Genomic DNA, 25,915 nt, shown 5'->3' with positions numbered 1-25,915 from the left:
GCAAGCACCAAGTCACAAATGCAAGCCGCAGTTCATCACCATTAACCACTGCATGATTAACAACAAAGTTGGAGGCAGGCAACCGGTTATTCTTCCACAGCCTTCCCTAGCCCAGAGGAATTCAGATCATTCATACCACCAACCAGAAGCCTTAGTAGCAAGTTAAAATTAATCACCGTCAAAACCTGCTTCATGAAGTCCTTTTCTCTCCCCTATCTTATAATTACCTTATCTGTTTACACAATGTTTATTTACACAAGTATCTAAGACCTCCATGTTCCATTTCATCCAGTGTCTATTAACAGATGGTGAAAAGCAGCAGCAGCTGTGCCCCAGATGTTGGCTACATCCCATCACTTCGTGAGCTCCACATCTCCCACTTGAGAGCTCTAGGACGCACTTCCCATTTATCGAAAGCTTCCTGGCACACTTGGAATCTACTCTGTTACATACCCTAGAGTTTAAGAGATTTATAATAAGTGGGTCCGGCCCTCAAGGAGCGTACAAGTTGGCAGAAAATGACATGAAAACCTAGATATGCTACAATCACTACTTAGTGATCCACTGATAAATAGAAGATAAATACTACAGAAAATTTGGCTTTAAACCATGAGTTTGTGTCTTCAAAAGGGTTTAATGAAATACAAGGTAAATCCCTTTTAGGCATGAATTCTTGGGGAAATTCCCAAATGGCAATGAGATCCTCTGGCATCATCTCAATGATTTTTCCTATATACGGACACAGACAAAACTACTACCTTATAACCCTTAGTATAACCTAAGTTTTACTAAAGTCACTGGAGCCCTTTTCCCCACAAGGGAAGATTCATACTACATTGAGGAAGGAGCTGTCACCTGCAAACCCCTTGCTTCAAGGCTCTTCTGTTTAAGAATTCGGCTTGCTTGTTCTTTGAATCTGTGTCTCCATAAACAAGTTAGGGAAAAACTAGTCCCACTGTATCTCAATTAAGAACAAAAGGAATTTGTAAATGATTTCAACATAGGCCCAAATTTCTAGCCCAAGGAAAATAAAAGAGGCCAAGTATACCCTATTTAGGATCAGCTATAGACTGCAGGTAAGACCTGTTTGTAATTGGGCATATATTTTTAAGTCTTTACTATGTGCCAAGCCCTGTTATTGGTACTGGCAAAACAAGCATGGACATAACCTCTGCTTTCTAGGGCCCGTACTGCCGGTGGAGGGATAGGGGAGGAGCTAAAAATCAAATATGCAGTTAAATATGTAATGTTGCATGATTATAACATAAGAAGAAACAGTAATGTGAGTAGATAGAATGATCCAAGAAAGAACTTCTAAGGAGGGGATATCTCAGTAGCGCTGAATTCAGCAATCTACATGGATATCCGGAGCACGGCAGTGCTAGGAGAGGGAAGAGGAAGTGCACGGGCCAACAGCACCAGACACACAGGTAGAGAAATCATGACTCACACAGATAGAGAAATCATGAAGTAGTTATGGAATGTAAACAAGGTTTGTGCTCTCCTGCCCTCAAAATAAAAGGTCTAAGTATGCATGAAAGCAAAAAGAAACTCAGAAACAAGAAAAACTTAAAGTATGATAAAGGCAAAGAATATTCAATATAATATTCAATATAATTGGTATTCTTGAAATAGGAACACTAAACAAATGGACTGGGCTCAGTGGCTTGCACCTGTAATCCTAGCACTTTGGGAGGCCAAGGTGGGAAGTTCGCTTGAGGCCAGGAGTTTGAGGCCAGTCTAAGCAAAAGCAAGACCCTGTCTCTACAAAACATAGAAAAAATTAGCTGGGCATGGTGGTATGCATCTACAGTCCCAGCCACTCAGGAGGCTGAGGCAGGAGTATCTCTTGAGCCCAGGAGTTTGAGGTTGCAGTAAGCTATGATGACACCACTATACTCTAGCCCAAGTGACAGAGTGAGACCCTGTCTCTAAATAAAGAAAGAAAGAAATAAGAGAGCCAGTGCTCAGAATTCATTTAAATGTTTTAAATATAAGACAAAAAACTTGGGAACTGCATTTACAGAAGAAAACTATAATAAGTGTTATAATAACAACAAAAATTGGGAGGGAAGAAGTTGGAGAGGAGGTAAGAGGAAGTATATTAATCCCCTCATGATTCATTGTAAAGAAATGAATCCTGTCTAAATTTGAAATGTGATTTTTTTAAAAAAACAAATGGAAGCCTTCTAATAGCTTTTATACTCATAAAGAGTTCCCACAGGAATGAATATCCTTGGTGATGAAGAAAGATTTGATGTTCAGTTATAATTCCTTCAGGTTCACTTTAGTTTGGCTATTGTTAAATTTAAGTGAAATTAAATATTTTTTAAAGCGTGTAAAGTATGATGCCTTCTTATACATTTCTACCTACATATATACATAGGGAGGTGTCTAGAATGATGCTTTTCAATTGTTAACCCTGGCTGTTTCTGGCTGCCGGGATTTTAGGTGATTTGTTGCTTTTCTTGTATCTCTCCATATGGCTTGAACATTTTATAGTGATCATCCATCATGGAAAAAGATAAAATTAAATTCTCTGTACTTTTCCACATCTCATTTTCATTTTAGCTTTAATCAACCTGTTCATCTCTTCAAAATCTGGGTTCTCTTATTAGTGACAGGACAATCAGAGCTTCATAGTGTTTTATTTTCTATTACTAGCCAAGGTTTAGTGGAAGATGGGTGATTTGTTTACTTATGTTTTGCCCAAATATACTTAATAAGGGCATGAATATGTCAATCCTTATTCATTAGAATGACAACATTTTTGTTAAGTTTCTCAGTTTAGTATCGAAGGTTACGTTCTAACATCTATATCAGTATCAGGATATACGCATTAGAGCTTAACATCAATAATAACAAATAATAATGATAACATGTACACCCTTTGACCATCTACTATGTTCTAGAACTCCACTAAAAATTTTACATTTGTTAGCCAATCCTTCCAAACCTAAGCCATAAATGTGCCTATTTCATGGATGAGGAAAAAGAATCCAAGAAAGGTAACTTTGGCTAGTCAAGATGATGGAGGGGATGGGTGCGGTGGTTCATGCCTGTAATCCCAGCACTTTAAGCGGCCAAGGTGGGAAGATCGCGTAAGCCCATGAGTTCAAGTTTACAGTGATCTATGATCCCACCACTGCACCTAAGTCTGGGCATCAGACCTTCTGTCTCTTAAGAAAAAAAAAAAGAAGAAGAAGAAAGGAAAAAAACCAAGACCACAGAGCTAGTGAGTTACAGACTTTTATTCAGGTCTGGTTCATAAGGCAATTGTTTTTCCATCAAATTAATGTCCTCTTAGCATGGTGCTTTATTAAACTAGTAAAGTATACCTCAAATGTTTTGGATAAAACTTTGCAATGAATTTTCTTAATCCATCCAATTCCCCAGATACCTGTTTCATAAATTAGGGAAGCTGACTCTCTTAACATCTAAACTTAGGAGATGAAGTGAGTTTCATCCTGTGCCTTACAGACTTCTAATTAATGGGCTCAGTACATCTGAACTTGTATGATAAGACTTGCCCATTTACAGAGAAACCACAGTTTAATGTCTAAAGTATATCTAAATTTAAAATGTTAAAAATACAGTTAATTTTTAAATGTTAGTTGAAAAGTTAAAAAAAGTTGTTCACAGTTTTAAACTCATTTTAAATTTTTATTAGGTCATTAAATGTGATATGTCTGATTTTGAATCAAAAGTTTAATTTATTATATCTCAAACAAGAGACAGTACAACTAATCAAAGTATGCACCTGAACTATCAACACAGTTTTGCCATCTTAACGGTAGCTTGTTTATGCCAACAGCAAAGAAGCCTGGAGAGCAAGTGAAGAAGAAATCTCAAAGGTGGTTTTTACAGCTTGTTGAGAACTGAATTTCTTTTTCCTCACAAGAAGTGGTCCAAAGCCTGGAAGAAGTGGCAGTCAGCTGGTGCAAGGTCTAGTGAATATGGTGGATGACAGAGAGATTACAAGTTCATCTTTTATAGTTCGAACAGCATTGCTTTATGTGACATGTGGTCTTGCAAGATGATTGGCCTGTCTCTACTGACCAATTTTGGTTGCTTAATTGCAAGCATCCTCATCATTTTGTCCAATTGGTTGCAGTAGACATCTGCTATAATGAATTGACCAGTTTCATGAAGCTGCAGTGGACAATACAGCACTGGACCACCAAATATACACCATTAGCTTTTTTGATGAATATTTAGTTTTGGACTGTGTTTTGGCACTTCATTTTTATCCAATCATTGTGTCAAACACTTGCAGTTGTTAAAAAGAACCCATTTTTCATCACACATAACAATACAGTATAGAAATGGTTCACCTTTATGTCATGACAGCAAAGAAAGGCAAGCTTCAAGATGATTTGTCTTCCAGACACGTGTTTAATTCATGTGGAACCCATCTATCCAGCTTCTTTACCTTGCCTATTTGTTTCAAATGGTCCAATATTGTTGGAATAGTAACGTCAAATCTTGCTGTTAATTCACACATAAGTTGAGATGGGTTCACTTCCTCTATTGCTTTCGGCTTGTCATCTACCACCTTGGTCTCAGGTCACCCACGTGACTCATCTTCAAGATTATAATCACCAGAATAGAACTTCTCAAACCATTGACGTACTGTGCATTCATTAGCCACATCCTTCCCAAACGCTTCATTGATATTTCAAGATGTCTGTGCAGTATTGGTTCCACAATGGAACTCATATTTGAAAATAATATGAATTTTTGACTTATCCATGGTTTCATAAAAATTGCTCTAAAAAATATTTGAAAATAATCACAAGACAAACCATACATGTGAAAAAAATGAGAATGTACCTTCATAATAAAAATAAAACAATTAATGTCAAAGTGACATATCAAAGGTAAACTGTCAAATTTAGTACTTAAGCAAATTAGACATTCCATATTTAACAACCCAATAACTTCCTAATTCATTTTTAATGTTAATGCTGATGTTTATTTAACTTCCTGTTTTTTGAATTTCATGAAGGTTTAATTATTGTCCCTGTCCATTTGTCCAGCCTCATCTGCTTATATTTTCAGCTCAAGGATTATCAAATTACTTGTGGCTCCACAACACACCATGATGTTACATGTCTCTATAGCTTTTCCATATGATATTCCCATCATATAAAATGTGCTTTATTCCTGCCTTCAAATTATGATTTAGTTGGCCAGGTGCACTGGCTCACACCTATAATCCTAGCACTTTGGGAGGCCAAGGCGGGAGGATTGCTTGAGGCTAGGAGTTCAAGACCAGCCTAAGCAACATATCAAGACTCTGTATCTATAAAATATAGAGAAATTAAGAGAGTGTGGTGACACATGCCTGTAGTCCCAGCTACTTGAAAGGCTGGGGCAAGAGGATTGCTTGAGCCCAGGAGTTTGAGGTTGCAGTGAGCCATGATGGTACCACTGCACTTCAGTCCTGGTAACAGAGCTAGACCCTATCCCAACCAACCAACCAACCAATCAATATATGGCTCACTGTCAGCTTCTCTGGAAGCCTTCCTAAAAGCTGCCTCCCACCCCCAAAGGAGGTCAGTCACTTTCTCCTCTGTGCTGCCTCTCACCTTTCACTGCCTTCACTGATGCTCCCAAGATCCTACCTATACTGCAACTGTTTATGCAGCACTCCTGGACTGTGAGGCCAGGAAGTGTGCTACTCCCTCCTGGGACCGAACAATAGCTCACAAAAAATGCACCCTCGATTTGTTTTATGATCCCTGAACCAAGCATTTCTAGGGTCTGCTCCAATATCTGTATACGTATGCTTTCCATATGGCCCTTAATGCCTTTTAATGTCAAAAATCTAGTCAATCTCTGAGGACACAGAATAAACCAAGTCACCACTGTCTGTTACACTAAGACTGTTCCTCATCCCAAGGCAGCAGTCATACCAATCAATCAGAAGAAAGCAACCAGAAGTGGACATGAAGGACAGGATCTCAGAAGAGAATTGATATCCAATGAGGAAGAGAAAAGACCCAAGGCTTTATCGTGTCTTTTAGTTGGCTACTCTGAGCTCATGTTGACATCAAAGGCAAAAGTCATTAAGATAAAAAAAATTCTTATGGTTTTGATTTAAATGAAAGAAATTAAAGATGACCCTGTCTAGGGTAGCAAAATAGCTGAACACCACCAGATTCTAAACACTACGCAGGCCAGATCCTGCCCACTCTCTTTGTTGCTCTACTGTGGTGCCTGCGCACTGCCTGGCATAGAGGTGGTATTCAATAAATACTTACTTATAGGAAAAATTGAGTGCTTAGCTCCAAAGAAATTCACACAATCGCATGGGACCATTAACAAAGGAGTTGCAATAACTTTAATAGAATCAGCAGCTAGATATAAAGTTCGAACAAGTTGTGCTCTTTGAACAAAGTGTATCATAAGGCCGGGCGTGGTGGCTCTCGCCTGTAATCCTAGCACTCTGGGAGGCCAAGGCGGGTGAATCATTTAAGCTCAGGAGTTCGAGACCAGCCTGAGCAAGTGCAAGACCCCGTCTCTACTAAAAATAGAAAGAAATTAATTGGCCAACTAAAAATATATAGAAAAAAATCAGCCGGGCATGGTGGTGCATGCCTGTAGTCCCAGCTACTCGGGAGGCTTAGGCAGGAAGATCGCTTGAGCCCAGGAGTTTGAGGTTGCTGTGAGCTAGGCTGATGCCATGGTGCTCACTCTAGCCCGGGCAACAGAGTGAGACTCTGTCTCAAAAGAAAAAAAAAAAAAAAGTGTATCATAAGATGGGAATATGCCAAAATCTCAGGTCACATGTCACCCAAATGTCTCTTCATAGCCTAACCCCACTAAGTAGTGGTCTTGCCTAGGTAACTCAACCAAAATTGCTCTGTTTAGAAAACCGTTATCTAGTCTTATTGACAAGAGGTACATTCTTTCTTCTTATTGCCACCTTCCCCCGGTGAGGGCATATGCTCTCTCCCTCAGTACACTATTCAGCTTGAAATTAGTTACATGTCTATAAAATCTTTCTGAAAATACCCAAATACTTAACAATCATGTTAGAAAGCACAAGTATTTTCCTTAATCTGAACATCTGAAATGCTCCAAAATCTGCAACTTTTTGAGCACTCACATGACACTCAAAGGAAATGCTCATTGAGGCATTTTGGATTTCAGACTTTCGGATTAGGGATGCCCAAATTGTAAATATAATGCAAATATTCTCAAATCCAAAAATAAAAAATCCAAAATTCATAACAATTCTAGTCCCAAGCATTTCAGATAAGGGATATTCAACTTGTATAATCAAACACGGGTCCTGGGTTTTACAATTCCTTCTTCCAAGATGATAAAAATTGTCAAACCTGCTATAAAACACAAATTTAAAGATGCACCAATCTGGGGAACACTATCATGCCTATCTGGCTACAAAAATAATTTTTAAATCAATTATCCCAATAAATAGTTACTGATTCTTCCTGAAAAACAAACACATAGTAAAGAGATGCCTTAATCAAACACTACCTTCTAAGTACCCCACCTCCCTAAAAAAAGAGTATCAACAAAAAAGCCACAAAGAAACTGAGCAAAACAACACTGATTAAAGGGTTGCTACCCAAATTCTCTCCTCACGTCGGAATTTTGTATACAGGAAAAATGATTTGTCAGATATATTTACACTGTCTTGGGGCATGTATGGTTATCTCTAGAAATGTAGCACTAAGACTAATCTAAACACACACCCATCTTTTTACATGCTGTCACTTTGACCAAGAAGGCCACTCCTTACTTGTAAAGATCACTCCATTTATTTCACAGAACACACCTCACCTGTACCATGATTGTCTGAATATGTGTCTTCCATACCTCCCCTCCTGTTTCAGGACTCCTTGACAAGCTTAGCCTACCTCTAGTGCCTCTTTCCAACACACTTTCCCTCCTTTTCTCCTTTTTTCTTCACTGCCACTAGCCCAGGGCAAAGTCAGTCATACCTGCACCTTAGTTACTTTAGAAATATCTAGGGCCTGACATGGGTGTGTCAAGGACAATCCTAGTGAGAGACTGGAGATTTTAATGTTCAATCCATGCTTGGCAGGCATGGATTGCCACAGTACCCTAGCAGAGTTCTATAAATTCTATAACCACTCCTCATTCTTTAGGAATTATTTCAAACCTTCCATTCAAGATATCAGAGTTATACATCACTGCCTCAATAATGATCTAAGATATAAAGGTTATCTGACAATAATTTCTCAGGACTAAACATTTAAAGATACATGGCTAAGATGATCTATTTTTACCCTCTTCCATACACGAAGACAAAGTCTGATTCATTTTTATTCAAAGAGAATTCTTCAGTGGCCTCCAAACAAATTATTTATTTTATTCTTGAAACATACCCTACATTCACAAGGGTAACAGAAAAAAATTGCCCTTGGTATTTCCAAAAACATGAGATTCAGAAGATATTGTCAGCTTTTTTCTGTAGACATATGTTGCCCAGTGGGATGTGACACTCTGCAAAGGTCTGATTCAGAAAGAAAAATATGGAGGGGATAAGGTTAGAGCAGTAATGTACCAGTCTAGTAGGGTAAAATACACTTGCAAAATCAGGGCAAAATACTCTGGGGCTCCAACATCTGTAGTTTAGTTTCTAGACGCATACCCTTCAACTGGGCCACCAAGGGTTCTGAGTGATCCTGTACCCAGGAATATCTCAGGTCTGAGATCATTTACTCTCAGGAAAAACAAACACACACATACAAACAGTGCACACATTCACGGAGCTCTGACTTCTGCTAAAAACAAATAAACAAAACAAATAACTTCAGAAAGCACCAGCTAGTATTCAGCACTACTCAGATGAAATAAATAAAACACAGTCCAAATACAACCATGGACCAAATGATGACGCTTATTCTAAAAGTATCTGCTGTTTCCAATGAAAAGGTTTAAATTATATTCCACTTATAATTCCAAAATTTAAAGCCCCTTTCTATGAAACCAAACATTGACACCAAATTCAAAATATTTTGATAGCTGCACCTAAAATCATATGGCAGATAATTCAATTCCATGTTGGTATGTGGAGATAAATTAGAATTCAGTTGTAGAACTCCTAGGTTACTATTTAAATGTACAGGTCAGCAGTCAAGTTTAGAAATGAAAAAACCAATTACTAACACACTTCTCTACAGCTCTACCTTACTGGCAGCCCTTCTGTAAAAAGTGAAGAACTTATAGTTGTTTTTGAATCGTTTATTATTGTTCTCTAGTTATTATTTCACCTCAAGATCACCTAGTGAACAGTAAACACCCTCTCTATAGAACTTTAAAAAAATCCATGGTTTATAACAAAATTAGAAGGCTTGTAAATCACAATCCTCTGCTAGAATATTTGTCTTAAAAATTAAAGGAAACTAACTGAAAAAAACTGCTGTCACTGACACACTAAACTTCCAAGGAAATAAGAAAAAGAGAGAAGAAGAAAGGGAAAAGGGTGGGGGCAGGGGAGAGGAGAAACCCCTGCCATATACACCACACATAAATACACGCGTGTGCGTGTGCATGCACGCGCGCACACACACACAATAACCCACATTAAAGAGTATTTTTTACCCAACTGGCAAAGCAAGGTGGTGCTGTGAAGGCAAGGTAGTGCTGAACTTTTTCTTAAAGCAAGGTCAGAGCTGACCAGACCACAGAGCACTCACCATCTCTGAGTCCTCCCCGTGCCCCCAACTTGAGGTTCCCCTTGGCTTGGCTCAACGCCACTCATTTCCACCCAAGATTTGCAGGATGCCTCACTACGGCCATATGGACCAAGATGATGAGTCATCTGTTATCCAGAATTCCTTTCTCGACCTTTCCACATTCAGTCACCTTTAGCACACTTAACAGGCACTCCTCCGCAGAGCGTGAGCCTGTGTGACATACGGAGTTTAAAGCTGAACACAGGAACTAGGCATTCCTTACACGCCACACTTTGCCAAATGGATTTATTCCAGAGCTTTAAAGAAAAAAATCGCAACTGAAAAAGTGACCAGATGGGTTTTCAAGGAGAAAAATACAAACTAAGTCATTTTTGAGAGGCTGACGCACTTTACTAAAAACAGGCCTATGATGTCAAAGAACTTCAGTTATTCAACCCTGAGAGGAAAAATCATGGCAAAAAAAGCAAGCATTGAAAAGATACATAAAACATTCCTTAACTGAAACAGACTCTTCAACTCTACATGGCTAAATATTTTTAAAGCTATTTTTAAACTTAACACTTCAAATAGTCACTCCCCCTAAGAATTCAGGACCTACAACAACAGCCACGGCAAATAATAATGACAAAAATCTCATACTTATATGGCACCTACTATATAAGCATTCTTCTAAGCACTTTACATATGTTCACTGCACCCTTACAAATTCTTTTCTAACTCATTTTTCATGAGCAATGAGATGCAGAGTAAGGTAACTGCCAAGGTCACGCACACTGCCAGTAAGTGGCAGGGCTGAGATTCAAAACAGGCAGTCCAGCTGCAGAACCCATGCTCTCAATTATTACCGTGTTTCCCCAAAAATAAAACAGGGTCTTATATTTATTTTTCCTCAAGAAGACACCCTAGGGCTTATTTTCGGGGGATACGTTATTTTTTTTAAGTACGGTACAACAATCTACATTTATTCAAATATAGTTAAGTCGTCTTCTTCTGGAAGATCATCATAACTCTCCAAACCCTGAATTCCATCCAGAATTTCTTGGGACTCTATTTCCTTAAGAACCATTGGCCCCAATCTCTCATGCCGAGCAACAGAGCTCTCATGGGGCAGATGAGAAGGGCTGCTCGACTTCTTTACCACTCTGTGATGAAATGCATGGGTTGTGCAGATATGCTGCTTAGTAACGCCCAACACTAGGTCTTATTTTTGGGGTAGGGCTTATATTGCGCAAATGCTTAGAAATCCTGCTTATTTTATGGGTAGGTCTTATTTTCAAGGAAACATGGTACACTCATCTTCTTTCCAAAGGAGTTTAACATAGATAAATATTTTTAAACACAGATTTTTAAGTTCACTAAAACCATACAAGTTCATTGGGTGGGCAGGGTGGCTCATGCCCATAATTGTTGCATTTTGGGAGGCAAAGGCAGAGAGGATCCTTTGAGGCCAGGAGTTCAAGACCAGCCTGAGCAACGTAACAAGACCACATCTCTACAAAAAATAGAAAAAATTAGCTGGGCATGATGGTGTGTGCCTGTAGTCCCAGCTACTCAGGAGGCTAAGGTAGGAGGACAACTTGAGCCCAGGTGTTTGAGGTTGCAGTGAGTTATGATGATGCTACTGTTCTCCAGCCTGGACAACAGAGTGGGGGAAAAAAAACGAAAAACCAACAACCACCAAAAAAAACCCGACTAAGACAGAAAATTGGTACCGAGACATGAAGCTGTTGCCATAACTAATACCTGAAAACATGGAAGTGGTTTTAGCACTGGGTAATGAGTAGACGCTGGAAGAATTTGGAGGAGGCAGCTATAAAAAGCCTAGACTGTCGTCAGTGGTGCCTATTAAGAGCAACTCTGGTAAGGCTCAGAAGAAGAGGCAAGCTGTGGGGAAAGTATGAATCTTCTTAGAGGTTACTTTAGTGTTCATGACCAGAATGTTGGTAACAATATGGACAGTAAAGGCCATTCTGATAAGGTCTCAGATGGAAATGAGGAACAAGCCTATTGGAAACTAGAATAAAGGCCATCGTTGTTATATAGTTACAAAGACCTTGATAGAATTATATCCCTGTCCTAGGGCTTTATGGAATGCAGAACTTAAGAGAGATGAACTAGGATATCCAGTAGAAGAAATATCTAAGCAGCAAAGCATTCAGGCTGCTGTGTTGGTTACTCTTAACCACATACAGTGAGATGCAAGAGCATGGATGATTTAAAGACAGAATTTATAATTAAAAGAGATGCAGATCAGGAAAGTTTGGAAAAACTTGCAGCATGGCCATGTAAAAAATGAAAATACATGTAAGGGAGAGAATACTAAGAGCCTATCAACCCTTTGCTAAAGAGATTACCATGGCTAGAAAGAAGCCAGGTGCTATTAATCAGGACAATAGGAGAAATACTCTAAAGCCATTCACAGATCGTTGAGGCTATCCCTCTCATCACAGACCCAGAGCTCTAAGAGGGCAGAATGATTTCAGGGAGACAGACCTAGAGCCACCTTGGGACTCTACTCTAGCAATGTGCACTCCTTGGCTACCCCAACCTTGGCTTAAGTGGGCCCTGTTGCAGTTTAACCTACCACTTCAAAAGATAAAAGCTGTTCACCTTGGTCGCATCCATATGTTATTAAGTCTGCAGGCTCACGGAATGCAAGAGCTGTGGGGACATAGCTTACTCTACCCAAATTTCAAAGGATGTCACAGACCATATGTGGGCCCAGGCAGAGACTTGTTGCAGGGTGGAGCCACCACTGAGAACCCCCATTAGGGAAATACACAGCAGAACTGAGGAGTCAGGGCTGCTACAAAGAGTCCCCACTAAGGCCATGCTTAGTGGAACCCTGAGCATAGAGCCGCCGCCAAGAACCTAGAACTATAGGACCACAAGCATGCAACTCCAACCCATGAGAGCTGCTGAGCAGACCGAGCCCAGCATAGCCATGGGGTGGGGCTGCCAGAGGATAAATCATGCCTTGAATCTCACCATCTCTAATTCAGATGAGACTTTGGACTTTTGAGTTAATGCTGGACTAAGACTTTTAGGGCTATTGAGACAGAATGAATGCATTTTGTATTCATGACTTTTGGGGAACCAGAAATGGAATGCCATGGTTTAAATGCCTCCCCACCCAAAAATCATGTTGAAATTTAATTGCCAATGTAATGATATTGGGTGTAGTGCCTTTAAGAGCTCATTAGGTCTTAAGGGCTCTGCCCTCATGAATGAATTAATGCCGTTATCACAGGACTGGGTTAGTTATCACTGGAGTGGGATCCTGATAAAAGGAACCCACATTTACTCATTTCCTTTCGCACATGTGCACTTCTTCCCCATGTGACGCCTTCTCATGTGACGTGGCAAGAAGACCCTCACCAGACACTGGCGCCACGCTCTTGGACCTCCCAGCCACCAAAACCATGAGAAATAAATTTCTTTTCTTTATAAATTACCCAGTCTGAGGCACTCTGTTATAGCAGCAGAAAAGAAACTAAGAGAGGGGGATAACTTTTGTGGGCTGAATGTAGAGTCTGGAGAAATTAGCATGCCTAGGGAAGTGTAGGGAGGGTGATGAAAGCCAAGAAACTCAGTAAGTCTGGAATGCAATGAAAGAAAACCTCAGGGCTGTAGTACCTAACATCAGTCACAGTGCCCATCATTCATGAATGGTGCCTCTTTTCCAACCCACTGCTTTTGCTCAGATTCAGGCCTTTGACATCCCTTAGTCCAGTTATTCTAATGATCCCTTACTTGGTTTACAGGCACCACCCTCCTCCCTGACCCAGCACCTAATCTCTCCTATGTTGCAAGAAGAGTTTTTCTGAAAGATAAATCTGACCATGTTATGCCCCTACTTAACTCTTTGGTGAGCCCTACAGCCTACAATTTCGGTTCTGTCACCTTTGTACAGAATCAGAGGCTATCCACCCCAGGATTTCCCCAGCCAACCTCTACTCACAAGCTCAGAAAAATACTAGGCTAAGTCATTTCACTCTTACCCTGTTCGAGTTGCCCTCTGCTGAAAAAAGTCCACCTTCCCAACCCCCATGCATCCCCACCCAACATCTATGTGTTCTTCATTCTGCACAAAGTTGTTCCAACCCCTCCCCCCACCAATAGAATAGATAATTTTCTCCTTTATGTCCTCAGGGTACCACATACATATGATTCTTGTATAGTGTCAGTAACTAATTTTTTGCACTTCTTTACACAACTGTCTCCCCTACTGGGATATAAGCCCCTTAAGAGCAGGCACAATATCTTCCTATTTGCCAATAATGCTAAAATAAACATCCTTGTATCTTTAGCTAGAAATCAGGAATGGACTTGCTGGATCGAAAAGTATATATATTGCTAAACTGCTCTCCAAAGAATGCCCATTTTATATTCTCAACAATACTTGTTTCTTACATACGCAAAGGATTTTCAGATATTCTATCCCTGTTAATCTCACAGGTGAAATATAATGACTCATAGTTTTATTTTGTGTGGCCTGTGGTGAATGAAAGAATCTCTGATTGAAGATGAGCTACACTTAAGATGACTTATTTATGTAAACAAAAGCCACCATCAAAACTGAAACAATAAGGAGAATTCAGTGAAAGTTTGCTTCAAGTCAGCAGTTCTCATGATGATAGTCTAGAGACAGAAGAATTAAAATGCTTTGCCACAGTGGGTTTCTATCATGTTGCCACAATAGAAATAGCAAATCAAATAAGTGACAGAAATTTAGAAAGGGGTGCATTTTTTAATTGGCAAGAAATTAAGAGAGGGTGCAAGGTGACTATGGCCAGCTATTCCCAGAAATCCAATGTACCAAAAGTTCCAACTCACCATCTAGTAGCCAGGGCTGGCTGCGCCTATTCTCCAACTCTGACATCATGAGGCGTGTGATCACATGATCTGGAACCAAAAGACCTTTCTCTATGTACTGTTTTGCCATGTCACCAACTTCTGTTAAAAAAAAAAAACAAGAAAAAGAGAAACACTCAAGAAGGCTTCCAAAAAAAAAACCTTACAAACTCTTTTCTGACAGTTTTGCCTTCTTTCTCATCCTTCCTAACATCAGACAAAATTGTGGTTAGTTGTAGATAGATATTTTTAGTTTTTAATATATTGGTTTCAATAAGGGTAGCACTGTTGCTTATTTAACCCATTTGTCTTCCAAAGAATTATAAAAGCAGCTCTTGACATACAGTCAAAGGAAGGAAGGAAGAAAGAAGAGAAAGAGGGGAAAATACATAAATTGGGCAAGAGAAAATAAGAGTAGACAATACAGTTGAAGCCAAGAGGGAGGACAGTACACAGAAGGTTGAGAAAGAAGTCCTGTATATTTCCAAGAGGTGAGCCACAAATTCAGCACTGGACTTCTCAACAGTTTATGGTAACATGGAAATGTGATCAACCACTTGGCGTATAGAGACTAGAAAAAAGTTCCACTGATCTTCAAAAAAGAATGCTGCATAATACAAATAGCCAGTTTATTTCTTTTCATGAGCCTCAGTATAAGCAGATGGCACCTTGCTGACAGAGCTGTAAAAACAACTCAGCATTATTAGTGCAATACCAGGTCCCTAAAAGAGTGAATTTTAAAAAAATAATTTCAGAGTAAAACCACTTCTATCTTAATTTGAGATAGCAATTTCTCATATGTAGCATTTTGGGGGGGAGGTTCAGGAGACAGGGTATGGCTCTGTCACCCAGGGCTAGAGTATAGTAGCATCATCACAGCTCACTGCAACCTCAAATTCCTGAGCTCAAGCAACCCTCCTGCCTCAGCCTCCTGCATACCTGGGACTACAGGCTCGCACCACAATGCCTGGCTAATTTTTCTATTTTTTGTAGAGATGGGGTCTTGCTCTTGCTCAGGCTGGTCAAATCCCAGCAATCCTGAACTCAAGCAATCCTCCTATCTCAGCCTCCCAGAGCGCTAGGATTGCAGGTGTGAACCGTTGCACCCAGCCTCATGTGTAGAAATCTGAGTTGGGTTCAGCAGAACAAATTATCAGTTTAAGTCTACACATTTTTAATAACTAAATTTTTTTTCAGGGAACTGATAATGAACTATTAACAACCACATTCATGACGGACCACTTGAGTTCTTATACAAACACAAAGCACAATTATATTACTGGGAAAAAAGCTCAAGAATCATTTGACCTCACTTTCACCTTGAATTTAGGTAGAGCCTTTGCTTCCTCAGACTGAGTTTATACCCCTAACCCCAACTTAAGCCCTGAAATATGGGCTGTGAAGAGCTCCACATCACTTGATTACTACCACCTGACATGCAGCTCAAAACACAGGTCCAAGTCTATGTAAATACAATAACATACTACAAGAAACACAACACAAAAGACAGCCACATTCATTCAACAACTATTTACTGATTGCATACTATGTAACAGGTAATATTCTAGAGAGGCAGCAGTGAATAAAATAGAAGTTCCAGCTTACTATTTAAGCAGTATTACTTTCATTAAGAGTAACAATAACAACCATTAAGCTGAGTACCTACTCAATCCCAGGCACCGAGCTTTAAGTACTTTATATGCATTATTTCATTTAATATTCATAAGATCCTCACCTTCAGACAGAAGGTAATACCAGTATTTGTTTATGACAGCTTGATTGAGATAATTCACATACCATAACATTTGCTGTTCTAAAATGTACAACTCAGAGGCTTTTAAGCATATTCTCAATGTTGTGAAACCATCACCACTCCCTAATTTCAGAACACTTTCATCATCCGGGAAAAAATGCCTGTACCCATCAGCAGTCACTCCCAGTTCTCCCCTGCCTCCAGCCTGTGGCAACTACTCATCTACTTTCAGTTTCTATAGATTTGCCTATTCTGGATATGTCTTATAAATGGGATCATAAAACATGTGGTCTTTGGTGTCTGGTTTCTTTCACTTAACATGTTTTCAAGGCTCATTCATGTTGAATGAACCACATATTAATGTGTCATTCCTTTCTATGGCTGAATAATATTCCACTGTCTGGCTATACCACATTTTGTTCATATATACATTAGTTAATGGACATTTTGGGTTGTTTCTACTTTTCCATTATTATGAACAACACTGCAGTGAATATTCATGTACAAGTGTTTGCATGAACATATGCTTTCAGTACTCTTGGGTAATGAGAACTGTATAGCATCCACGTTATATGTCTAAACCGATCATTATCAGAAAAGACGAGGGAGTGACAGACAAGCTGGGTGCTGTCTTACTCTGCAATGGTTAGGCCAGGCCCTGAGCCCTGTTCTTAGTCCCACCTGCCAAACTTCAAGATAGATATAAACAAATATATATCTTCCAAGGTGAGAAACCAAGATGTGTACTTTGCATTATTTACTATAAATCCAGATCTTAATATTATACACTGATATACTTATTCATTCACTTTTTGCCCCTCCCCACTATTATTTTAATGAGAGAAAAATGAAACTATTTTATTCAATGCCATATCCTCAGCGCTTAGAATATAGTCTGGCATGTGTTAGATGCCCCAGAAAAATGTGTTGCCAGAATAAACACCCTAAAAATGATAAACAATTTCCTTCCTCCTTCCCTCCCTCCCTCCCTCCCTCTATTTCTCTCCCTTCCTCCCTCTCCCTCCCTCTCCCCTCTCCCCCTCCCTTCTCTCTCCCTCTCTCTCTCTCAATGGGGTCTTGGTTTGTGCCCAGCCTGGAGGCAGTAGTGTGATCAAACTCCCAGCTCAAGTGATCCTCCTACCTCAGCTCCCCAAGTAGCTGGGACTATAGGCACATGGCACCACCCCCCAGCTAATTTTTTTCAATTTCTTTTTTTTTTTAAGAGATGGAGTCTTAATGTGTTGTCAAGGCTGGTCTCCAACTCCTGGCCTCAAGCAATCCACCAGCCTCAGCCTCCCGAGTAGCTGGGTTTACAGGTGTGAGCCATGACACTTGTCAAGAATTTTCTTTTACCCTGGCAAAAATCAAGATGATATTCCTGGAGAGTTATTACAAAACCATTATTGTAAGACTAAATATGGCCCAACCTTGCCAGATAACAACTTTTTCAAAGGAGGTATGAGACAAACAAAGTATGATCAGGACTAGTTGAGATGGCTATGTTAGGTTTCACAGCCTAGTCTTATTTCTTCAGCATTTCAAAGCATGAAAAGAGATGAACCAGTGTGAGTACAGGAAATAACAAGGAAATACCAAGACCAAATGTGGCAGGGCAAGGAGACACGTGGTTGGTATACCTCAAAGAACTTCAAGTGGTGGCAGCTGAAGAAAAGCACACCATGGAGAGATGGTGCTGGGTAGTCGAGATAAGGAGTATGGACTTTGAAGGATTTTTTTTAATACATAGATTTAGAAATGCCACTCCCAAAGCCAAGACCAGCTATTTAAATTATGGAGACTAGTAGTGCAAATTCAAAATGTGGAGCTCCTTGTTGGAAAATTAAGAATTGCAATATGGCAACAGCAGAGCACTAAAATAAGTGCAGAGCCTATGTGACTACACAGGTCACATGCCCACAGCAATGTGACATTTGAGTGTGGGTAGCATGGTAGAAGCAAAGGAGGCTGTGACAATAATCCAAGTACAAGATGAAAGCCTGAACGAACTAAAGCAGAAGCAATGGAGGAAGACCTTCATCTGCCCCTTGAGAGAGTGCCTTGAGTTAATCCAACACAGGCTGTGCAACCCGAAGTTTAAAATAACTCTGTGGAAGATGTCCAGAGCCATCTTATTCCAATTTACTAATTAAGAGAAACCTCTAAGTGCAGCATACTTTTCCAGCTATTTCTGGCCGCTTTGGCTCCTCTCTGGAGCAGGACAGGCGACATGTCCTCTAACCTGATACAAGATCAAACTTCTACCACATCTCTCAATCTCCACCACAAAAACCCAGAAAGACCCACAGCAAAAACAAAATGAACTTAACGTATCTGCCTCTGAATAAAGACCTCATCACACTAGCAAACTAAAATAAAACATCTTATCAGAAGACAGAGGCCCATTCCAGAAGACTGGACCTTCATATGCCCTTGTCAGTTAGCTTGGAAGAGAAACCAGTATCACTAAATGCTGATGCTAGCATGTTTGGATAAAATACATACCCTACTCTAATTTCTCAGGTAGTATTCCAAAGAAAGGCCGTGGACACACATACATGGTCTTACATAGCTTTTGCACCCTTAGCATGCCAAAAATAGGCTAAAAGCTTTGCATTCTTTTTTAAACTTTACAACAAAACCAAGAAATAATTCCATCATGTATTTATGAGATTAAACCAAACGCCAATGATTAAGGTCACATATAGGAAAACTTTCTTCAGAAAGGGAAAGATTAAGAGTCAAATTACAAAACAGTATATATTACAAAATTATATGTGTGTATGTGTGTATATTTATATATACACACACACAGATATATGGAATCATCACCATGTTAAACATATTAAAAGACAGTCAATATTCCACTTATTTTACAACAATATAAATTTTGTGGCAACTTATCTTAATAGCCTATGCCAGTCAATCACTACTAAACATAAATTCAAATGGATATAATCTTGGTAACCTTGAGAAATAATCATTTTCAATTTCTAACCAGATCAGATAATATACAAATTTTCAGAATTTAAGACTACCTATTCAATTGTGTATTTAAGATAATACCAAATTTAAAATTAGAAGATAAAACAGAACTTAAGATTATCTATTAAGTTGGTCATCTCTCCAAAAAATTCATTTCCAGGATATGGAAAAGACATTTCATTAGCTTCAATTCCTTCACATTAAAGTTGCCCACATTCACATTAACAGACTGAAATAGATCATTGTACTCAAGGCAACAAATATGCCAAAACACTGTCAACTGCCAAAGGGGTAGGATGTTGGACTCACATTGTGAATTATCTTAAGACTGGTTAAAAAGAAAATCTCTCTTTCTAAATAAGTAGGAAAGCCAATAAGCAAATGATATTTCTTTAGAAAAACCATGAGAATACATACACAAATGTGCATACACAGACAGATAGTATGGCATAAAACGCATTCTAAAGTCCCTAGATACTTCACCAAAGCACGGCTAAACATTGCACGGACTGAATGACCTCCAAACAGAAATAAATCCATAAAGATCCAAAGTGTAAAAGACTAGACTGATTATCATCATGACACTTGGGGGGGGGGGGGACGGTATACACTGCTCCCTAAGGGGGAACTAGAGAATATAAAGTATAGTTAGCTTTTTGGCTTAAATACTCCCTAAATCTACCAAATATTCATTCAGCTGATATTTATTAAGCATCTACTATGCGCCAGGCCCTATACCAATCTGGTTTGAGGCTTGTCCCAGAACTGACAGCCTGAACATTGGAATTGGGTGCTAATCCACCAGAAGTTTTCAACAGCAAAATTTTACTCTGTGTCAGGCATAAAAATTAAAGTCATTAGTTATCACAATTAAGTTATAGAGGCTCTTACATTGCCAATAAAGTTCCATGCCAGGCATAGTGGCTCACACCTGTAATCCTAACACTCTGGTAGGTCGAGGCAGGAGGATCACTTGGGTTCAGGAGTTTGAGACCAGAGCGGACAACATAGCAAGACTCTGGTCTCTACAAAAAATAGAAAACTTAGCCAGGTATAGTGGCAAGTGCCTGTAATCCCAGCTACTCCATAAGCTGAGATAGGAGAATCACTTGAGCAAAGGAGTTTGAGGTTGCAGTGAGCTATGATGATGCCACTGCACTCTAGCTGGGGTGACAAAGCAAGGCTCTCCTTCAAAAAGAAAAACAAAGTTCCATATAAATATATTATGAAATACGAATAGGTTACAGGTCACAAACTAATGAAAGTGTTTAGTCAAACCCTGAATCTGCCACCTAATTCACCTCTGACTACCAAAGAGTTATCCCTAAAATACTAGTCCAGAGTTACAGAAAGCCAATCAGGCTCTCTTAATTTCTTGACACTGGAAGAAAAAATAATTTATTTTAATAGACATGGTGATTAAGACCTCAAGATAATCAACTTTAGTCAGGTAAAATCCATCAACTTGAATAGGAGTCTCTGAGGATCAAACCTCAATTACTAATACTTTAAGCAAAGTCAAGTGAGGTCTTTTTATTTCATTGGAATATTTGTCTTATTTCTCCCTTTCTCACATACTTTTTTCAATAACTAGCCCAGGAAGTGCCAGCATAAGGACAACCATGTGTTTTGTGGCACAGACGAGAAAAACTACATGCCAGAGATCTGCTGTGCAATGACCCTGCCCAGCACTATAGGAGAGAGCTCCCGTTTCACTCCAGATCACCACCTGGATCCCAAAGTCACTCCATTACTCAGAATCACAGGTGAACATTCTGCCTTCTTTTTAGGGTTTTGTAATTTTATTATTACCATTATTAGCTTATTTCAAAATATTAAGGGGTACAAACATTTTGGTTACATAAATTGCTTTTGTACAGTTTGAGTCAAAGTTACTATACCTGTTAGGTATGAATATACCAATCTCCCCTCCACCCACCTGCTTGATGAATGTTATTTCCATATGTGCACATAAGTGTTGATCGATCAGTTCCAATTTAATAGTGAGTACATGTGGCGTTTGTTTTTCCATTCTTGTGATACTTCACTTGGAAGAATGGTCTCCAGTTCCATCTGGGTTAATACAAGAGGTATTAATTCACCATTTTTTTTTATGGCTGAGTAAAACTCCATGGTATACATAAACCACATTTTACTAATCCACTCATGTATTTATGGGCATTTGCATTATTCTGTTTATTTTGTAAACATCTACTATATTCCAGGCACCATACAAGGCACTAAAGATACAAATATAAGAGTACTCTCAGGCAGCTCCCTAATGAGAGAATAGTCAAACAGACCCACAAACAAATAGTTATTTTAAAAAGTGTGTGCTGGCCGGGGGCGGTGGGTCATGCCTGTAATCTTAGCACTCTGGGAGGCAGAGGCGGGAGGATCGCTCAAGGTCAGGAGTTCGAAACCAGCCTGAGAAAGAGCGAGACCCCGTCTCTACTAAAAATATAGAAAGAAATTACTTGGCCAATTAAAAAAATATATAGAAAAAATTAGCCGGGCATGGTGGCGCATGCCTCTAGTCCCAGCTACTCGGCAGGCTGAGGCAAAAGGATTGCTTGAGCCCAGGAGTTTGAGGTTGCTGTGAGCTAGGCTGACACTACAGCACTCTAGCCTGGGCAACAGAGTGAGACTCTCTCTCTCAAAAAAAATTAAAAGTGTGTGCTTAGCAAACAGACAACCTACAGAATGGGAGAACATTTTTGCATGCTACACATCCAATAAAGGGCTGAAAACTAGAATCTAATTAGAACTCAGGAAAATCAGCAAGAAAAAAATCAAACAACTCTATCAAAAAGTAGGCAAAGGACATGAACAGAAACTTTTCAAAAGAAGACAGAAAAATGGCCAAGAAACATATGAAAAAATGCTCAATATCTCTAATCATCAGGGAAATGCAAATCAAAACCACAATGAGATATCAATTACCTCCAGAGAGAATGGCCTTTATAAAAAAGACCCAAAACAATAAATGTTGGCGTGGATGTGGAGAGATAGGAACACACCTACACTGCTGGTGGGACTGAAAACTAGTACAACCTCTATGGAAAGCAATATGGAGATACCTTAAGGATATACAAGTAGATCTACCATTTGATCCAGCAATCCCATTACTAGGCATCTACCCAAAAGAACAAAAGATATTCTATAAAAAAGACATCCACACTCAAATGTTTATAGCAACATAATTCACAATTCCAAGGATGTGGAAACAACCAAAGTGCCCATCAATACATGTGTGGATTAATAAAATGTGGTATAGGGATACCATGGAGTACTAATTCAGCTATAAGAAATAATGGTGATATAGCACCTCTTGTATTTTTCTGGATAGACCTGGAACCCATTCTACTAAGTGAAGTATCCCAAGAACGGAAAAATAAGCACCACAGGTACTCGCCAGCAAATTGGTTTCACTGATCAACACCTAAGTGGACATATAGGAATAACATTTATCGGGTGTCAGGCAGATGGGAGGTGGAGTGGGGATGGGTATATACATACATAATGGATGTGATGCGTACCATCTGGGGGATGGACACGCTTGAAGCTCTGACTGGGGGAGGGGGCAAGGACAACATACGTAACCTAAACATTTGCACCCCCATAATATACAGAAATTTAAAAAATAGGTAAGAGGGTAGATTTTAAATTTTCACCACACAAGAAATGGTAAGTATATGAGGTAGTGATTTAGTCATTCCACAATGTATACATATATAAAAACTTCATATTGTATACCATAAATACATGCAATTTTTGTCAATTTAAATAATAAAAATAATTTTTTAAAAGTGTGTGCTTAGTAAAATAAGGCCAGTCACAAAAAAAAACAAATATTATTGCATGATTCCATTTACATGAGGGCCAAAGAATAGTCAAACCCACAGAAACAGAAAGAAGAATGGCGGTTGCCAGAAGCTGGAGGGAAGGGGAAATTGGGAGTTGTAGTTTATCGAGTATCAAGTTTCAGTTGTACAAGATGAAAAAGTTTTGGGGATTGGCTGCATAACAATGCAAATACAATTAACACTACTGAAGTGTATAGAAACAGGTAAGTGGTAAATGTTATGTTTTTATGTGATTTTTTGCCACTAATTTTTTTAAAAGAAATATGGTAAGTGCTATAAGACAGGAGTGTACAAACTGTCATAGAAGCACAGTGGAGGGAGGAGGGAGGATGGATGGATGGATGGATGGATGGATGGATGGATGGATGGATGGATGGGCAGATGGATGGTTAGAGTGGAAGGAGACATGGCTAACTGGGAAATTAATTATTACATTTACTTAGAAATAACTGAAGGTAGAATGGATAAGTAGAATAAATATGAAAGACATTGTAGATGTAAAAACAACTTAGGTGTGAACGATATGGACATGGAGTAAGGGACAGAGGAGGAGAGAAGTTAAGGACAACCTCAAAGTTTGTAACCTGAGCAACCAGAAGGAAATCCCATTCATGGCAAGGCTGAATCCCTAACACTACAAAGTAAGGAAGCGGAGATAGCTATTAGCTAGTCTGAAATACAAACTGTGAGCTCAGGAGGGAAGGCAAAGTAGAGACAGATGTGGAAGTTCCTTGTGAAACCATGGGAGCACATAGGCTTATTACATCAGGCGGAGTTCATGAAAGAAGCCAGAGTTCTTCTGGGCAACTCCAACATACAAAGGGTGACCAGCCACAGAAGAAAAAACTTAGGGCCAGCCCCTAAACTGATTCAGATTTGTTCAAACAAAACACCTGCTTTATATCTAGGTCAATCAAATTAAATTCTTTAAATGGTAACTTAAATTTAGTATCTGGCACAAATTTTCAGCAAACATTGAAGCAATGCACACAAACAATCCATGATATATGTGTGGAGATGGAAGTGAGTGGTTTTACCCAAGGACTCTCCATTTAACCTTCAGTTTAACCTTGGAAAATAAACAGCAAACAGAAGGTTCATTAGTAGGCAACTGAAATTCTAAATGTCATTTTGCCTCTGGCATAAATCTCAAACTGATTATTTTCCCCTTTAAGGCTAGACTTCAAAAGACAGGCTTTAATATTCAATAGCTTCCTCCTAATGTTCCCCCCCCCCTTCCCTTTTCCACAACCTCATGCCACTGTTTTCCACCCTTGCAGTCAGAGTGGTCCAACTCTCACATCTGATTATGCAGCACCCCTGCTTAAAATGCTTCAACAGGGTTCCACTGCCCATTCAGCAGCGTCCAAGTCCCTCCAAGATCTGGGACCCTGTCTACATCAGCAGCCTCATAGCTTTTCTCTCTTTATCCATGTGCTATGTCCAACCGCACCCCATCTCTATTCTCCAGCCCCAGGGCCTTTCTTCCCTCCCCAGCTTCCCCAGATGAGGTCAGTGCCCCGCCCCCCACATGTTCCCATGGCATCCTGTCCTCCCGCCTTGCAGCACTCATCACATCTGTATTGTCATTTTTCATGTCAGTCTTCCCTATCATACAACAGAGAATCATGTCTGCCTTATATGTCACTGTCTCTAAAGCATGGTGAACAGTGTCTGATGCAAAGCAGATGTTCAATATGCACATGAAGACTGACCGTTCCTTCCAATTCCATTCATTCCCTAGAGGACCAGGGCTAACTGGATCATTTTTTTTAACACTGGTAGCTACTCATACCAAAATAACTGGATCTATTTATAAATACTTCAATTATCACTCTGTATGCTAGATTAAGAATTTGCATTGGCAGCCTGAGCAACATAGTAAGACCCTGTCTCTACAAGAAATAAAAAAATTAGCCAGATGTGGCAGCACATGCCTTTAGTTACAGCTACTCAGGAGGCTGGGACAGGAGGATTGCTTGAGCTCCAGAGTTGGAGGCTGCTGTGAGCTATGGTGATGCCACTGCCCTCATGCCCAGGCAACAAAGCACGACCCTGTTTCTAAAAATAAAGAAAAAAGAAGAGAATTTACATGTGGATTATTTTCCTAGTTAGGACTTCTACCTAACAACTACATGGATATTTTCATGATAAGTGCAGTTCACTGGCCTTGCTATTATAATTAAGTCATTCATTCAAAAATATTTACTGAGCAACTACTCTGTACCAGGCCATGGCACATTTCCCTAGGTATCAGGGACAGGTAACTATGAGGGGAGCCTCAGAAGTTATCTGTGATCTGTTCCTGACAGCTTGGCCAGGCGTCAAACACTTGACAGATTGACCTATTTCAAAACAAAATCAATGGTTTCCTATCTTTCACTTGGCATAACCCCAAAATAAAAATAATGAATGCTTGTATCTATGGGTTTTTTTGCCTAATGAATCGGCCCATTTATATAAAAGTCTAAAACAGACAAAATTAAACAATATTAAGGGCCGCACACATATGACAAAAGTATATAGTAAAGCAAAAGAATAATTACTGTACAATGCATGATAATGGTGGGGGTGGCAATAATGAGAAAAGGATGTATTGGGGCTTTCTAGGGAACTGGTAATGTTCTACTTCTTAGGCTGGGTGGTGGATACACAATCATTATCCTTTAAAACACACCCCCCCACACACACCTATATCCTTTTTTTGTTCTAACTGCCTATAAAGTGAGGGCAAACTGGATACAGAAGACAAAGCTGTACAAATG

General features: G+C 39.5%; 1 protein-coding gene across 5 annotated transcripts in view; it reads right to left on the bottom strand.

The window, feature by feature from the left end:
• AK4 (adenylate kinase 4) overlaps positions 1-25,915 on the bottom strand; it is a 128,618-nt gene that overhangs the window by 18,620 nt on the left and 84,083 nt on the right. For 4 of the 5 annotated variants that reach the window (XM_020288641.2, XM_012767137.2, XM_012767138.2 and 1 more), the window contains one exon: positions 14,532-14,651. The exons of the other annotated variant lie outside the window; for it this stretch is intronic. In XM_020288641.2, the coding sequence (XP_020144230.1) occupies positions 14,532-14,651 (120 nt within the window). The remainder of the gene's footprint in view (positions 1-14,531; positions 14,652-25,915) is intronic. 5 annotated transcript variants of the gene reach the window in all.

This window comes from Microcebus murinus, chromosome 2, assembly GCF_040939455.1.
Source record: "Microcebus murinus isolate Inina chromosome 2, M.murinus_Inina_mat1.0, whole genome shotgun sequence".
Classification (NCBI taxonomy): domain Eukaryota; kingdom Metazoa; phylum Chordata; class Mammalia; order Primates; family Cheirogaleidae; genus Microcebus; species Microcebus murinus.
The sequence above is the reverse complement of the archived record's forward strand: the minus strand, read 5'-3'. Positions and strand labels throughout refer to the sequence as shown.